Source organism: Anarrhichthys ocellatus, unplaced genomic scaffold (genome assembly GCF_004355925.1).
Source record: "Anarrhichthys ocellatus isolate YVR2014 unplaced genomic scaffold, GSC_Weel_1.0 scaffold12, whole genome shotgun sequence".
NCBI lineage: Eukaryota > Metazoa > Chordata > Actinopteri > Perciformes > Anarhichadidae > Anarrhichthys > Anarrhichthys ocellatus.
The window spans coordinates 9,888,822-9,906,488 of NW_022280042.1; the positions used below are offsets into that span (position 1 = coordinate 9,888,822).

At 42.9% G+C, this 17,667-nt stretch overlaps 2 protein-coding genes across 2 annotated transcripts in view; both read left to right on the top strand.

Moving 5' to 3' along the window:
• Positions 1 to 14,625, top strand: part of LOC116385881 (aryl hydrocarbon receptor-like) — a 50,120-nt gene extending 35,495 nt beyond the window's left edge. The window contains exons 3-11 of the mRNA XM_031851613.1: positions 6,378 to 6,553; positions 6,640 to 6,729; positions 7,814 to 7,940; positions 8,374 to 8,513; positions 8,603 to 8,805; positions 8,912 to 9,021; positions 9,246 to 9,387; positions 9,477 to 11,259; positions 11,397 to 14,625. Of these exons, the coding sequence (XP_031707473.1) occupies positions 6,378 to 6,553; positions 6,640 to 6,729; positions 7,814 to 7,940; positions 8,374 to 8,513; positions 8,603 to 8,805; positions 8,912 to 9,021; positions 9,246 to 9,387; positions 9,477 to 11,259; positions 11,397 to 11,483 (2,858 nt within the window). The 3' untranslated portion in view covers positions 11,484 to 14,625. The remainder of the gene's footprint in view (positions 1 to 6,377; positions 6,554 to 6,639; positions 6,730 to 7,813; positions 7,941 to 8,373; positions 8,514 to 8,602; positions 8,806 to 8,911; positions 9,022 to 9,245; positions 9,388 to 9,476; positions 11,260 to 11,396) is intronic.
• A 78-nt stretch (positions 14,626 to 14,703) lies between these two features.
• The window catches only part of LOC116385882 (aryl hydrocarbon receptor-like), a 16,918-nt gene continuing 13,954 nt past the window's right edge, over positions 14,704 to 17,667 (top strand). Inside the window, exons 1-2 of the mRNA XM_031851614.1 lie at positions 14,704 to 15,939; positions 16,467 to 16,654. Of these exons, the coding sequence (XP_031707474.1) occupies positions 15,899 to 15,939; positions 16,467 to 16,654 (229 nt within the window). The 5' untranslated portion in view covers positions 14,704 to 15,898. The remainder of the gene's footprint in view (positions 15,940 to 16,466; positions 16,655 to 17,667) is intronic.

A 17,667-nucleotide genomic window follows, 5' to 3' on the forward strand; every position in this document is an offset into this window, starting at 1 on the left:
GTGTGTGTGTGTGTGTGTGTGTGTGTGTGTGTGTGTGTGTGTGTGTGTATGTGTGTGTGTGGGAAAGCGAGAGGTAATTTTAAAATTAAGCAGCAACTACAGCAAATTAGCCGTATTTCCCTCGTTGTGTGGAAAGCGAGTACAGTTCCCTCCTGAACGTTTCTTAACCTTCCGGATGTTTTCTTTCTTTCCTTCCTGTGTTTCGGAAATTTGCCGCTCTGCTTGTGGATCAACTTCACAACCTTCTTCTTTTTTTTGCTCGTTTCTTTGTGCAAACTCGTCTTTTGAAACGTGTTGCTGCATTTTCACTTTTGAAAGCAATGCATCCATCAACTTCTGGCTTTATTCTCTGCACCTGCTACATGCGTACGCTGTCTTTTCAACATAGACTTCTGTGTTCACAGGAAACAACTCATTTATTGTTTTCACACTAATTCTGTCAGAACATAATGTTGTTTTTCTCATCGTGCTAGGTGTTAGCTAAAAGAAAAGGAACTTTATAAAAGATGATATGAAGCAGGAAGCTTAAAGAAGACACTTTTCAGTTTTTAGGAATAGTAATAACTCCAGAATGTGTATTGGGTTTGGGGATTAACTCCTGAAGTTGCCCTTCATTTATTGAGTGATCGGTATGATCTCAGTGTGTGTGTGTGTGTGTGTGTGTCAGGGTGTGGTGGGTCGTGTGCAGTATCAGCGGAGGCACCCGAGGGTGACCTGCCGTTCAGACGAGAAGGAATGTAAACGTTGAGACGTCTCCTCCAGACCCGGCCTTATCGTAGCAGCATGTGGTCAGAGGTCAACGCTGTGGTAGGAGGAGCAGGGTTATGGCTGGAGCAGTGTGTGTGTGTGTGTGTGTGTGTGTGTGTGTGTGTGTGTGTGTGGTGCATGAACTTTCACAGAATGTAGTGTGTTGTCTCCGAGTCTGAATGCAGCCAGTGTGTGTGGAAGTTACTAGCCTGAAAGTCCATAAATCTAAGAGCATTTAGACACATTTTCCTCAGTAATATCATTTAAATAAACTGCTTATACAGTATTTGACAATAACGCCGTGTGTTTTCACCTGTAATAGTCGGGACATCGGGTTGTTTTTCTGTAGGCTTGCCATTTGGGCGCGGCTATGTGTGAAATAGTTGTGGTTATTGAAATGAGACTTTTAACCGCAGAACAGGAAGTGTCAGTTACAACAACCGTGGAATGGAGAGAAGAAGTGAGAAAACACAACACAACACCCTGTTGATACATTACTTGCAGAGATGAGTGACAGGTGTCAAAAGTGGGGAGAAAAGCTGCAAAATTAGGCTTAAAAAGAGAGATGATCAAGAGATGCATGTATGTTTCAAATGCCTAAAAGTCCAGGTGATTTAAAGTAGTATAGATTATTACAGCACTGCCTAATGGACAAATATGATGTTTGTGGTGCAGATCACATCTGCACAGAATGTTATTGATCAAGTAACATAACAGGAAACGACACACACTAGACAACAGATGATACATGATGCACTAGACAACAGATGATACATGATGCACTAGACAACAGATGATACGTGTTTAAAAAAAGATCTGAAGCCAGAGGACAAATGAAGAAGCGCTCAGAGTCTGAAACTCTTCTCCATTACAAAACCACACAAGGTCTTTTCTGTGCTTTCGTCCTCGCCGTTCGTTCATGTCCAAACCTGCACAGAGAGGATCAGAGAGAGAGAGAGAGACGGGGGAGAGTGAGCTTAAACTGAGAGTGAAAGGGAGAGGGAGAGAGAGAGTGTGTCGGTGATTCATCCCCCCCCCACCCTGTAGTCCAAAGGGATGAAGAACAATGACTCCATTCAGCTCTTGGGTTTCAAAGTCGACAGAAACCGCAAGTGCTTCAGAGCGGGTGTTTGGAGACGGAGGGCGGGCGGGTTTGTGTTCGCAAATATGAAAGAAACGAGTGCACATCCAGCAGCAAAAAGGTTCTGTGTCAGCGTAAAGGATCTACAGCAAGCTCTTTGAAGCTTCTCATTCATGAGTATTTTAATTAATTGCGATGCTTTGATCCTAGAGCTGAAACGATTAGTCAATTAATATATTTGTTAATTGGAATACTTTATTTCATTTGATAGATTTGATATCTTTTTGTTTTCGTCTGTTGGTCAGAAAAAAGAAGATATCTGAAGACATGTCTGTGGGCTTAACAATGAGCACTACGGTCTTATTTTTTCTTAGTTTTAGAAGCGTTCTGACACATTGGTAAAAGTCAGCTGTTCCTTGTTAAAACATCAGCGTTTGGGGTCGTGGTGTGAATGAAGTTTTTTTCACCCCATCACAAAAAGAGCTCGGAGTTCCCCAGGGCACCGATGTAGGTCCTCTCAGGTTTCCTTTTATTTAATCATTTGAGCCCTTATTGCTCTTTTTGTTCAGCACTTTCACACCTTTTCTATTAATACCTCACGGGCTTCTTTCATTTCTTCTTCCCCATCTTAATTCAATTTTCAATTCAATTCAATTTATTTTTGTATAGCCCAAAATCACCAATTACAAATTTGCCTCAGAGGGCTTTACAATATGTACACATTAATCAATCTTCTGGGGACTAAAATAGTTCATTGTTGCTGCACTGAAACGCTGAACCACTAAACCAGATCTCCTCCGGCTATGAGTGGTGGCTATATGAGTGTGTTAGAGGCCCTCACTCTGAGCATGCCCAGACAGCCCCCCTCCTTCACACACACACACACACACACACACACACACACACACACACACACACTCTTACACACCAAAACCACACTAAGGCAACAGTGAAACTGAAGACAAAGACGTACACTCTTGAAAAATTCTTGCGTCTAGTTTTTGGGTAACACATCTTTACTCAATATTTGTTAACAACCCCCACACACGCCACATACTGTTTGTGTCATGTTTATGAACAAATGTTCCATATCTGCACTTATAGTCATTATTCAGTCTCTTAACATGTGTAAAAAGTTTTTCCTTTAATCAACGGAGAACACAAGTTTGATCCTGTGCTGTTTCTGTTCGGGCTGCAGAGCATTTTATTGCCGTAATGCTTTTCTTTCAGCCGGTGGATGTCTAAAGTTAGAGTTGCAGTCTTCATCAGAAATTGTATTTGGGTGAGACGATCCTTGTTAAGCGTCGGTTATTAAATAGCAGCTTAAATCCCATGATGCTTTGCTCTCTCTCCTTCTCCAACTATCATTCCAACATCGTGAGCGAATGTTTGCAGGTTTCACTAAATATAAGACAACACACACTTTTCACGTTATTGGCAGAAAGAATTATCTTTTGTAAAAGTTATAAGAAAGATGTTTGTTTAGAATAAAACAGCACTTATTAGTCGATTCATTGATTAGTAGATCGTTAAAAAATGTAAGAATCTTTCTGCTTTTCTTTGTGAAAATTAAATATCTTTGGGTTTCAGACTGATGGATGACAATGGAAACGTTTGGACAATCTTTGGTATTTAAATGAACACCTTCCCAGCAACTGCTTCACAATCACCTTTGAGCAATTCCTTTAACGGGTGAAACAGCCGGTATAAAGCTGCTAAATGTCTGTGGTTGTAACGGGAAGCTCCCAGGTGGGAATCTTCACAATGCTGGGAATGTGAACCAGAGCGTTGCCGGGTAAAGTGTGCTCAGCTTGCTACCTGGATAAATGAACATGTAAACGTATGCACCTATTTAGGCTGACCCACAGTGTGAAACACTGCTGTGGACCTGCAGAAGAAAAGAGAGTTCTAGTGTTTAAATTCATGAGAAGTGAGAGTGCATGAAATCAATTGGCGCTGTTGTGTTGTGCAGTAAATCATGTTGAATGCCATGGGAGCAGTACAATATCTAGCAAGAAGAGAGAGAGCAGAGGATCATGGGATTAAAGCTGTTATTTAAGCTTTGCATGTGGACACATTTCACAACACACATTGATTTACCAAAGGTTCAGTGTGAGGACCGGTGAGGGCGACGGGTATCCAGTCATGATTCACGGCCACATCTGTGAAGCCTTTTGCACCTTTAGTATATTTGAACTTTAACTTCAAGTTTGGTACATTTACAAACCTCCAATATGTGTGAAACAAGTGAAATGTCTGCTCTGGGAACGCGAGTGGTTGGCAGCGCCATTAATCAAACTACATAAAACAGGTGGTGGAGTAAACTTCACGCATTTTGTTTGCTTTTTTCACCGTTTATTAACAAGCTGATTTATTTAAGTCTTTCTCGGTTCGTACCAGTTTCTACCTCCTCGGCTCTTTGGGGTATTCTGGGATTCGTACCGGCTGTGTTCTCTCATCTCGTCATGTTTTTATGGATCAAACCAGCCACTCGTGGCGTGCTTTCTGTTTGGGCACCAGATAGTTTGGTAAATTTCCTACCACGGCTCCAGAAAGTCTTCTTTGATACAAGCTTCTGAAATGTAACGCCACCTGGTCTTCTTCCCTGGGAGGAGAGTTAATGAGGCACTGGGACGTTTCCCTTTTCTTTGTGCTGTAGTGGGTTTAACCAACCCATCTGGTTGGCATGTTCTTGTCTTTGTACTCGGCTGTTATGGCAAATCTCAAATTATCCGACTCTTTTGTGGCTCTAACCAAACTGTGCGTGTTCCTTTGGCGTGTCCGTGTCCACTTATTTGCTGTCTTGCCGGGAGTTAGATGAGAAGATTGATACCACTCTGATGTCTGTACGGTAAATATGAAGCTACAGACAGCAGCAGGTTAGCTTAGCTTAGCATAAAGACTGGAAACAGGGGGAAACTGCAAGCCTGACTCTCTCCAAAAGTAACAAAATCTACCTTCTAACATGTTAAAGCTCATTAATTATTATATCTTGTTTGTTCACTTTCTTTGCACTGAAAGTTGATCAAAAATAATAAATAGAACAAATAGGATGTAAAAACCTAAAGGTGGACTTTTCATCTTTTTAGGTGTGAGACATTTTTAAAGCTCCTATTTCAGAGTAAAACTTGAGCTTGTCACATATAATCAGCTCTGTATAACTTGTGTCGTGGAGTTATAAACTTATAATCAGAGGGTTGTGATCCAGTGTCTCTAAATTACACATGAAATGCTCTTCATGATGGTTTTCTTGGAGAAGACGCTGCATGTTTCCGTCTGCACACATGAGCGCTATATTAGAAAACCAGCTCGATCCGGATCGATCGAGTCTCCGAGGCCGGCGTCGACCACTTCACATGACTCTGGTCCTCCAGAGCGGCCTCCCCGCTGCGCTCGGTCCGCTTTGGGAAAACGTAACGGCCAACGGGTAATTTTGTGGCTCTGCCTGTTATCCTCATTTGGCCTGGAGGGCTGAGTCAGCCGTGTGTGTGTGTGTGTGTGTTTTTGAGGCATTGAATTCCAAACCTAGTGCTTGAATTGGTTCAGCATATGTGCCAGTACTCCAAACCAGCATCCTGCAACTGATTATATTCTATTGATTATTCAGTTATTTGTTGGTCAATTCAAATAACTTTATTGGCATGACATCACTTCATTTTAATCATTTTTTTGTCTTTAAAAGTTTTCAGAGCTCAAAGTGACATCTTCAGACAATCAAAAGTCCCCAAAAAATTGCCCAAAAGATTATTCTGTTATTAAAATATTTGCAGATTCGGGGCAAAAATAGTGTGCAGAATGTATTATTTGAAGAGTTCAAAGTACTCATAATATAAAATACTAAGAGTACTATGAAACAAAGCATCCTCGCTATACAGAGGACAGAGAATTAAAGAAGAGAAGTAAAAAGCGTACTTCTCTGATTTACTTCTTCCTCCTTTGAGGACTTATTTTACTCTGTAAACCAGAAATAAATGAAAGATTGAAGCTTATATATTGATTCATTTCATTTCCTCGTGTTTTTACTGGTTTCCTCCACCTGCTTCCTCTCTAAAAGGATATTTGAAGGTTATTTTTCTCTTGTTCTTCTGCTGCTGATAAGAACTGCTTGATAAGTGCCAGAGGAGGAAGAGGAAGAGGAGTTGAGTGACAGTGTTGTAAGACGGCAGGAAACCTCAGGTGGCTCCACCCTGACAGAAAGAGACGGAGATGTTCCTCTTTGTCTTCGTCCTCACTTCTCTTTTCTCTCCATGTTTTGTAAACACAATCAGCTGTTTGTTGCCTGGTTGCTGGTTGCTGCTGCATCATTGTCATTGAAATGTTGCGCAAACTTTGTACAGAGATTCGCACACTGGGTGGAGAAAAGTAAAAATTTCGTTTCACTTCCTGTCAGTGCTTCTGTGTTTTTATCAGGAATGTGTGTTAAAACAACAAAAATCTGCCTTTTTTTTGGCCCAGAATGCAGCTAATTCGTTTCTTCTCAACCTTAAAAGTTTCTTCTTCTGTGGATCAAAACGCTGACAGTTTTCTTCTTCTTCTTCTTCACCTCCAGCCACCATGAAGAAAGGCCAGAACAGCTCCAGCTGGACCAGCGAGCGGAGCCTCATGTTCGGGGGCAACGTCCCGAGCGCGCCGACTCCGTCCACCTCCTCTTCCTCAGGAGCTTTCTCCTCCCAGGTGGCCTCCATCGACGGCGTGGGCTTCAGTGAGGGCGACCTGCTGCTTCAGGTAACACCTGAGCGACGTTTAGTGTTGAAGAGGAGAAGCAGCCTGAAGCTCTGGGTGACATTTATTTTTTATTCTTGGTGTTTCAGGCGCTGAACGGCTTCGTGTTGGTGGTAACGGCTGAAGGCTACGTCTTCTATTCGTCTCCCACCATCCAGGACTTCCTGGGCTTCCACCAGGTAAACATGAGCTGATGATCAATAATAGTAGAAGAAGAATGAAGTTCACTTTGATTGGCCTTCTCGAAACCAACGTTAGGAACTGCTTTACGCCCAAAAATGATTAAGAACCAAATACAAAGGGAGACTTCTTGTACACATTAACTGTAAAAAGAACATTTTAACGTTTCTTTTGCATAAATAGAACCACATTAAACCGAAATGAGCCCCAATAAAGAGACTGAGAAGAGAGCTCATGTTAATATATATATATATACATATATAAAGATTTCTGCATTTGGGAGATTTAAATGATAATATATATATAAAAATCGTTGCCTGGGGAGAGTGCAACACACCCTTATACACACAGGATTTATTTACCGTGAAACACTTTATTTATACAGCAGATTTGCATATTAAGGAGCAGACATGTGATGCCTTATGTATCTTAATAAGTACAAACAGCAGTAGCAGTACAAGTTTTAATAGTACTACAGTCGACCTTTCACAATAAAGTGTTGGATAAATATTAGATAATAACCTTAGAGGAGCGTTTTGTTGCAGAGCTCCAGTTTTATTTTTTTGTTCTGGCCAGCTGCGTTCAAGAGTGATGATGCAAGTGTAAACACACACACACACACACACACACACACACACGGTGAGGAGTCGAGTGGATGAATGCCACCGTTGTGCTGAAGGCACCTCTCGTCTTTCGACACAAAACCTCCTTTGTCAACGCCGCTGATCCGAACTGCTCGGCAGGCTTTGTTGAGTTCAAAGACACCCTGAAGTCAGGATTTGTGAGCTCCAGAGGTTTTTTTAACCACGACAGAAGATTGTTTTATCTATTTTATCTAGAAGACAATCAAATTATGATGATTTAATGTTTCTTTAAATGACAAAATCTAATCTGAACTATACAGATGTAGTTTGTTAACTTTGTCTCAAAAGGCTGGAAAAGAAGGCAAGATGGATTATCTACTTTGTATTTATTCAGATTTGTTCCAGTCCTAAATGTGCATATGTTTTACTAATAATACCTCCAGGATTGCTGTAATTTCATTCTTAATAGATCGATAAATACTGGTGTGTTTCTCTGCAGTCGGATGTCGTCCACCAGAGCGTGTTTGAGTTGATCCACACCGACGACCGAGCTCTCTTCAGACGGCAGCTTCACTTCGCTCTCAACCCGAATACCAGCCAGCAAGACGGCAGCGCGGAGAGTCTCAGTGAGCTCACGACAATATATGAATGTGTTTTACACCTGAGCAACACAGTGACAGATAGAGAAGCTTATCCTCCAAAATACACTGTGAATACGTAACATACCTGCAGATGAATATCAATAAGTGCAAAGAACAAAAGAGGTTCATATGTGTGGGTTTACTTCATGCATGTTTAATGAGCAGAGTAATCTTCACAGATTTACACGTTTGTCATTTACATGTTTTGTGCAGTTCTAAATATAAAAACACAAAATATATAATCATAGAAGGCGTTTCTGATATCCAGTCTGTTCATTATACAAGGAAATTATTATTCATCCTTATTTGTACCATATTTTCTTTTTGCTTGCGAAGCTCTTTCTAAATATAGATAATAATATAGATGATTATCAACATTAGATGGAAGTAAATGTTAAATATGTCCTCGCTGCTGCAGGCGAGCAGAGCTCGGCGGAGGTCAGCACCAACGTGATGACCTACGACCCCCAGGCCATCCCTCCCGAGAACTCGTCCTTCCTGGAGAGAAACTTCTGCTGCCGTTTCCGCTGCCTGCTCGACAACTCCTCCGGCTTCCTGGTACAAACACACGCACCGTCTTTAAGAGTTAATCTGCCAGAAAGAACAACAACAACAAATGTTTAAAGGTGTGTTTTTTTGTCTCCAAGGCCCTGAACTTCCGCGGCCGCCTGAAGTTCATCAACGGCCAGAACCGGGTGTCGGAGGAGGGGTCGCTGGTTCCGCCGCAGCTCGCTCTGTTCTCCATCGCCACGCAGATGCAGTCGCCGACCATCCTGGAGATCCGCACCAAGACGCTCATCTTCCAGACCAAACACAAGCTGGACTTCACTCCCATGGGCATCGACAACAGGTGGACACACACACACACACACACACTAAGCAGATTTATGAATCTGTGACCTTTAATTCAAACATGTAAATAGTTTTTATTTGAATGTGACTATTTATTTGCGCAGAGGGAAGGTGGTTCTGGGTTACAGTGAAGTGGAGCTCTGCATGAAAGGTTCCGGCTACAACTTCATCCACGCTGCAGACATGATGTACTGCGCCGACAACCACTTGAAGAGTGAGTCACCGATGAAGCTCATCGGAGGGGTTCAAATGAGCAATTTGAAGACTTTATCTTTAGACTAATGCACCACGTTTTGAAACTGATCTGACATGAAAAGATGAATCTCCTCAATAACTTTAAATTGTCTGTTTTACTTTTACATTAATCTGACTGGTTGAAAGTGACACAGAAACGTTTCTAGGTCTGTTATATATTGACTCTCTCTGTGTCGTTCTCAGTGATGAAAACCGGAGAAAGCGGCTTCACCGTCTTCAGACTTCTGGCCAAGACTGGCGTGTGGATCTGGGTCCAGGCCAACGCCAGGCTGGTCTTTAAAGCCGGGAAACCGGACTTCATCGTGGTCCGGCAGAGAGCTTTGATGTAAGTTAAAAACCAAAGAGATGACGGTGTTTTTTTGTGCGTGATGGTTTACATGAGGAGCAGAGACCTACTCTTGTTTTTTGCCACAGAAATGAAGAAGGGGAAGATCAGCTCCGCCTCCGTCGCCTCCAGTTGCCATTCAACTTTACCACTGGAGAGGCGCTGCTTTACGATGTCGCTCCAACCGTCGATGTCCCCGACCCTTGCTCCGGCCCCAAGCAAAGGAAGTTGGACGATTACACCGTCAGCCGCGAATCCATCCTGGGCTGCATGCTGAGTCAGGACCAGTCTCTCTACTGTGAACACAACAAGAACAACGCCTTCAACACCCTCAACGATGCCGCCTTCAAAGACACCCACGCCACGGTCAGCGTTCCCAGAGATATGTGGGAGCTGGCGACACCCAAACCCCCCGTAGGGAGCCTGGTGAAGTCCGAGGCCACGGTTCAGGACATGATGGAGACCCTGCAGCAGATCCTCAGGGAGAACGACCTCAGCGACACCCTGGACGTCGGGCCCGAGGAGCTGAAGAGCTGGGAGAGCACCCTGCTGAAGATGAGCAGCAGCAGCTGCGAGATGAACGAAAACCTGGACGACATTCTCAGCAACGACATCCTGATGTACGTGGAGGAGCAGCTGCAGAGGGAGGGCGGGCTCAAGCTGCCGGATCAGCTGGACGTCATGCCGGACTACCTTTCCACTTTCCAGAACCGGAATCCAGAGCAGGAGCAGAACTTCGGCTGGCCCCTGGAGCCCCAGAACCAGCTGATACCAAATGGAGGGCAGATGGTAGCGGGACAAGCGCCCCCAATCTTGGCCCACATGAAACTGACCCACATGGATGTTCCTCAGCTGGGTTTAAACGGTCCAACCCTTCAGCAGACCACTTCTGTTGGTCTCCAACTGGGTCCAACCCTTCAGCAGACCACTTCTGTTGGTCTCCAGCTGGGTCCAACCCTTCAGCAGACCACTTCTGTTGGTCTCCAACTGGGACCTCCTGGTGCTCCAGTTACCTTCAGCCCCTCCATGGCGGCTCAAACACAGAATCAGGTCAGAACCCTGCAAGGTGCAGCCAAAGACAACAACCGCGGATCATTCTCGCTCAGGCAACCTTCAGCCAATCAGATTCAACCCAACCAAACGGCTCAACCAATGCAGAGCCACCTTCAGATGAGGACGCCGAACATACCGACCGGCCTCCAGGACCAAAGCGCTACAAGACAGTTAAATCCTGGGTTCAACGTTCAGGGAAACCAGTGGAACTCCTCCTCCAACGCAAGCCGAGCAGACAACTTTGTAGAAACGTATGCTCAAAATATTTCAACTTTCCCCACAAGTTTGTCCTCGTCGAGCTGCGTGCAGGGCCGCTTTGCACTTAAGACACAAAACAACGTCAACCAGAGGCTGCCTTGGTCGCTGGACCAGCAGCTGATCTCAGGTGGACCCCAACAGATGGGCGCCCGCCTCAACCAAACGTCAGGATTTCAGAGGAATCCTCTGCATGCCGTTAACAGCGGTCCGATGTTCAGGACTCCGGAGACTTCAAACGTGCCGTTTCCCGTTCAGAAAATCACGGAGCCGCCGCCTCCTTCCGCTCCTCCCAGCAGCTGTATGTTCACAAACGGCCCCACGTCCGTGCCTGTGAATGGAGTCCACATCAGCCAGAGACTGAACCCCGTCGGACACCAGATTCCCTCCAACCCCTCCTGCTTCTATCAGGGTCTCCCCAGAGGGGCGTCCGTGCCGGGCATGACGACCGTCCCGGATCCGGATGAGGCGCAGCTGTCCTTCCAAGTGACGGCCGGACTCGACCCGGACGGCCTGCTGCTGCAGCAACAGCAGCAGTACCTGAACTTCAGTGAGCAGACGCAGGTAAGTCGGTGACAGCAAGACCAATTGTTACTGTAAATCCTACTTTTTTATTTCTTTTCTTTATTTCCAACCATCCAGCTTTGTTTGATGTATTTTTTTAAATAATAAAGTAATCTTTGTCTTTTCTGATTTCACAGATCAACAACCGTCCAGTCGTCGGGAACGGAGTCTTCCCGTTCTCCTCGCTGCCCAACCGGAACGCCTACTACTCAGAGAACCAATAGGAACCGGCCGCCGGGACTTCTGGACGGCAGAGGATCCCGCCAACAGGAAACAGAAAGACTCGTGTGGATCAGACTGACGAACAGAAGGAGGACGAGGAGACCCAGCAGGACGCCTCTCCTTCCTCTTTTCTCTTCTTATTAGGAAACAGTGATGGCGGCTGTGTGGTTCAGGATATCTGGTCTTTGAGGAGGAAACAATTTATTTGTGTGGAGTTTAATCAAAGGAAAAAAAGCATGAATTCCCTTTTTGGAGCTGGTTGGATTATACCAAATAAAACAAGCTCGTCTGGGTTTTCGACCACGTTGACGGAAGTTTGTCTGCAGCTCATCGTCGTCTCTTTATCGGAGGTCAGACCTCAGGCCTCATCCCTGAAGTCTTTTCTTTAACCACACACACACTGTACAAAAACACAAATCTGACTCTTGTGTGTCCAAGTACGTCATCGAGCTGCAGTGGGCTCATCACTGCCCCCTGTGGCCGGAGAACAGAAGACACCCACTGCAACTACAGTAGCTTTTAGTTAACGCTTCACAGACGAAATCCACCAGCAAATTTATGCTTTTTGGCTTTTTAATCTTCCCTCCTGTGACGTATGAAGTTAGTATGTGTGGAACATACTGGGTTGGAAGAACATGTTGGATGTTGTGAGGGCAGTTTCTGCTTTCCGTTGCAGCTAAAAACTACCATAACGTACTGATTCTCTGCGACCGCCACAGCCGAGCATTGCATCAAACTTTACTTCTTCAGAGGGAAATGCATCATTTTATGTCCTGCATCAAACAAGAGAAAGGACTTAGAGATCTGAGTGAACCTGGATGAAAGGATCCTCTGCCGTCTCCTACGCACAAACGCCATACTCCCTAAAAACCTGTTTTCTAATTTGAGCGCTCAGAAGGATAAAATATATCTATAAATATCTTTTGTTGCTGTTTTTGTCCTTTTGAAAATGCGTCTTGATTACGTTAATGTCAACTCTTTGCTGTCCCAGTGAGGGAGATTTAGATCTGCAGACAGCGTATTAAAAAGAAAACGCACAACAAACTCTTTTTTATATTTTAAGAGCATTCAGTCAGAGCGTTTATCACCGAGCCAGCACTTCTTTCTTCTTTGATGTTTCTGTGTTGTTGTTGTTTTCCTGTTGTAGGGAGAAAGATACAGACGGTGCCTTAAACTGACAGAACGCAAAACCTCAAAATGACATTTTAATATTTGCATAAAAAAAGGTATCGTGGAAATTTAATATTTGATTGAAACCAAACTTGCCTTAAACTTCACGGAGCCAATTTGTGTGAGATTGTTTTTGCACTGTTCCTTTAAAGTGTTTACCAAAGCACAGTCAAGAGGAGTAATTCACAAAAATAAGAGCTTCATCCTCCAGATTATGTCTTATTTTAATATGACCCAACTTTAAATTCATGATAAGTAAAGAGATTTATTTCAAAGTAGGTTTTATTAGATCCAAACCTGAAAGTTGGTAATCAATCTCTGATCACTGAGACTGGACCCTTTATTCATTTCTCCGTCCTCTTTCCTCTTTCCTCTTTCTGTCCTTGTGGTTAATTTATCAACGTTCTTGCTCGGACGTCCGGCAGCAAGAAAGACAGAAGTAAAACAGTTTAAAGGCAGCTATTGTATTTTATTTTTTAAATGAGGAAAAGAAATGGAAAACTCTTCACATGTGCCTTCAATTGACATCTTTTCGATTGTCTGATTATTTTTAAATCAGCACTTCGATTGAAAAGAAACACGAAAGAGCCTCAAACTGCAAGAAATGTGCGTCGCTTCCTCCGATACTGAGCCATGAAATCTGATTCATCAGCACTTTGTAAAGAAACAATTCTTCTAGAATAAGTAGGTTTCAGCTGATTTATAGAAGCTGCAAAAGACCAAAGTAGTGACAGCGGACTTAAATGCCAAAAAGAGAGCCATCTGTGATGTTTAACTCTGCAGGATACCAAAGGGAAAAGACGGTTTCATGAGCAGGAAACAGACCACAACGATTGCACCTGAAGACGGTTTGACATTCACCAACTAAGAATAAGATGCGTTCATGTCCCAAGTTTCCAGTCGCACTTAAATCTGCCATATTTAGTTTTTTCTGACAGCTTCTAAATGTCCAACTTGGTGCTCAACAGTGCAGCAAAAGGCAAACAAATACGTAAGCCTGTCGTTAAAAAATGTCTCTAGTTGCTGCTTTTCTTTGTCACATCATTTTAAACAGAATATATTTATGTTTTAGACATTTTAAAACAGGAAGCAATCAATGTTTTTAATATTTTATAGACATTGATGAGACAAATCATTGTTTTGTAGTTTTAATTATGACTTGGTGGTTGACATATGGATTTGGGACACCACTTGTGACTTGCTGAAAGGCATTCTGGGTAATGTAGTGAACCCCTGACTGCAGTAGTAAAGGAGGCAGGTTGGGTTACAGTTTGTTATGATTGCTTTGGCTCAAGTTTTACAACATAACGTGCAAAACCTTTCATTTTAAGGCTCAAAATGTATCACATTTAATCATAAAGATTATTTGGTTGCAAGTATTTAAAATGATGCAATACTTTCCTTTAAGATCATGTAGTTTATTCAACATAGTGTGTAATATATTCACTATTACAGTAAATACAGAATGTAAAGATGAAGCGCATCAGTCTGAACATTGAGCCAGAGAAAGAATTCACCAAAAATCAACCAAATAAAATCATCACAGATGGATTCATGTTCATCACAAAGTGAAGCTCTTGTTTCCGCCTCTTTGAAGCCCCGAGTGCTTCCAATCAAGTGTTCATATAGAAATATTAAATATATCGTGTTGCTTGCTTCTAGATTTGTACTTTATTATACTTCTCAATCCCGAGGAGGCCAAGGCTCCTAATCGCAGTATCTTTGTGTACCTGTATATAAATATATATATTTGTCTTTTCTTCATTTGGCTATTGTCCTGTATTGTGTATTTTATGTCATATTGCCTTAACCTGATTCACGCCGCCTTTATATTTTGTACATTCTCTGCACAGCATAAACATATGTTAACCTCTTGCTATGATGTTTTTGTAACTTTTCAACATATTATATCTTGTGAGTTTTGCCTGTAGCAGTGTATCGAGTGCTCACCGTATTAAAGGTGATCTGATCACACGTGGTGCTTCAGTGCTTTGTCTTCTCCGCTCCAGAGAAATGTTTTATTGTAATATTTTAACGGAAGAATTTAGGAAAATGTGAGAAAACTATTTGGTGAGAAGAGAAAAAGTATTTTCTTTCTCTTTAAATAATGAATTAAAAAATTCTGGTTAAAAAGGTTGAAACAAACTGATTAATAGGAGACGACAAGAAAACTGCGAACAGTTTTGTTTATAGCATTTTTTGGTCTATTTGAGTCGAAAATAATTAGAAAAATATGAAGAAAATTTACATGAAAGTTAATTTTTATAAACTATTTAAAAATGATTGAATTTTGGATACATTAATTATTGTCTCCATGTTATTCTTGTAGTTTTGATCAATGTGATTGCCTCAAGTGTCCACTAGATGGCGCTGTGAACACATGTTGGCTCTTTAAAGCCTCTGCTCCTGTTGGACGATCTGCTCCCAGTTAAGCCTTTGATGGTTAAGGACTAAACCACTGACAGTGAAGTAATGACTGTAAAGCACTCAGAACTGTACCTATCTTTAACATTTAAGGATTTATCAACTCATAGAAACGAATAACAACATATCATATGACATATTTACAGCCTTAACTGAAGGAACAATACACAGTATATATATTATAATGTAAACGTTGAACTCTTCTTCCCCCGCAGAAGTCCACTGGACTGTAACCTGACATCCATTCCCTCATTCGAAACAATCAAAGATGTGTATTCACTGCTTTATATTCATTGTAATAACCATGACAACCAGATACTATCATCATGTTTTCATTCATAAGTTCGGCATGCACCATCACAACAGGAAGTGTTAAAAAGGTTTCTGTCACTGTTGTTGTTCCTGACGTGACCTGTGACCCGCTGCGCGCTACCGACGTTAAATCAATGCCCTGGAAGCGCGCTCTGGTCCGGGAGAGAGCAGCAGCAGCAGCGCGAGGGAAGAGGGGAGGAAAGAGGAGAGGAAAGAGGAGAGGACGAGGACGAACATTCAACTTTATGGCGGTGTGATTTGTAATGAAATTCGGGCTGAAAGTCTCTCGCAGGATGTGAAGTTTAAAAAGGATTTGGAGGATTTGACGGATGGTCCCGTTACTCTCGCGCGTCTGTTCTAGTGTGACTTCAGTAATGGCGTCGGTTTGAATCACGTGCTTGTTATCCCGGGAAAAGCTGCAGGTTTCTGCTGGACTCTGCTGGACTCTGCTGTCTGCAGCGGGTGTGATATGAGTGGAGAGTTTATGGATCTTCAGTGGGAATAAATCAACATGTACTCTGCACGGAAGAGAAGGAAACCGGCTCAGAAGGGGTAAGTCTGTTATTTAGCATTATAACTAACTTCATCTCTTCTTTTATTAATACATAATTACACTTATTGTATTTAAATATACATAAAGAAAATAGCATTTTTGATTAATAGTCTTTATATTTTTGTAGTTATGGATTATTGAGAATAATAAAACAAGTTAATAAACATAAACCCATAAATATACATGCTTATCCACACCTATATATCTGTCATTAATAATGCTAATATACCAATGCTCTAATTAGCACCACATTAAATAACAAGTAACATGAAAGTCATGAATATGTGAATAATCCAATTTCAGTGGAAATAAATCATAATTTGTGGGGAACAAATTGCAATATCTGTGCAATGTTTTCATGGCTTTTGATGAAATTTCCCCAAAATTCAGCCTCACAGATGTTGGTTTAGATCTAGACTGTATAGATCTGTATGCAATGACAATAGAACCTCAGTATTTGCCCCATATGTCAGTTATTGTTCACTTGATAATGATGAAAAGTGTTGAATATCACGGCCCCCTGCAGAGTGAAGCCGACCCAAACCGAAAGCGCCAAGTCCAACCCGTCCAAACGGCACCGCGACCGGCTGAACTCGGAGCTGGACCGGCTCGCCAGCATGCTGCCGTTCCCCGAAGACGTCATCTCCAGCCTGGACAAGCTGTCCATCCTCAGGCTCAGCGTCAGCTTCCTGCGCACCAAGAGCTTCTTCTCCGGTAAGCAAACACCAGCTCATGATTATTACACCACACAGGTGAGAGCAGGTGAGAGCTGCAAGATTCACACCTTAAACTGAGGAAGTAGAACAAGATCTGAGCAGGAATCAGCACGTTCTGCGTACTAAAGGACTTTGACGGCATCAGCAGTGGTTTAACAGCGGTGACGATGAAGAATGTTGAAATTGAGACAGATAGAGAGAGAACGTGAAGCTGCTCAATGTCGGTCTGGAAACAGCTGCTCGGCCCTTCTTCCTCCCCGCCTCCCGAAATACTGAAATAGCTCTTCACACCTCGCACAGGACCCGCGGACACAGAGGAGGAAACAAGCAGAAACAGACACAGTGGAAGGTTTGAAGTGAAGAGAGAGAAGGTCAGGGAGGGTCTCACAGCAAGTGATGAAGACGAGGGTAAACATCAACAATCCACCATACTGTCCTTCTGGTTTCCTCATATTTGAGACTACAAATGCTGTTTGTTTGGCTGAAAAGATAAACTCAAACGCAGCATTGTAGAAACTCCCCAGCCTTGAGCTGAATGTATGATCTCAGAGGAGAAATAAAGCTTCTTACTTCATCTCATCACTTCTTCCTCCCAAAGAAATCTGTGTTCTCTGTGGATTTTACAAGCCCGGCATTCATTTTAGCAAGAAAACAAACGTGTATAAGCGTCTGAAAGCTGCACACTTAAATCTGGTGTGAGGTGCTGCTGCCTCAGACCATCGTATATTTTAATATTTTGTATTTGAGGAGCTGCCTACGTGAACTGAAGGTGTGAACTATTCCCCACGTGTGCTTGAACGATTCCCTTTGAGAGAAACCTCGGCTTCATATCTCGTGTGCAGGAACCTCCTTTTCTCAGACAGCAGATCTATTTTCTGTGTTTCTAAAAAGCGCTGAAACACGCTGACCCTGCAGAAACAGGCCAGCAGACCCGTCCCTGTTTAAGTGAACCCTGGACGACCCCCCCCCCCCCCCCCCCCCCCTCCCCGGACCTCGTTCCATGTGTGACGG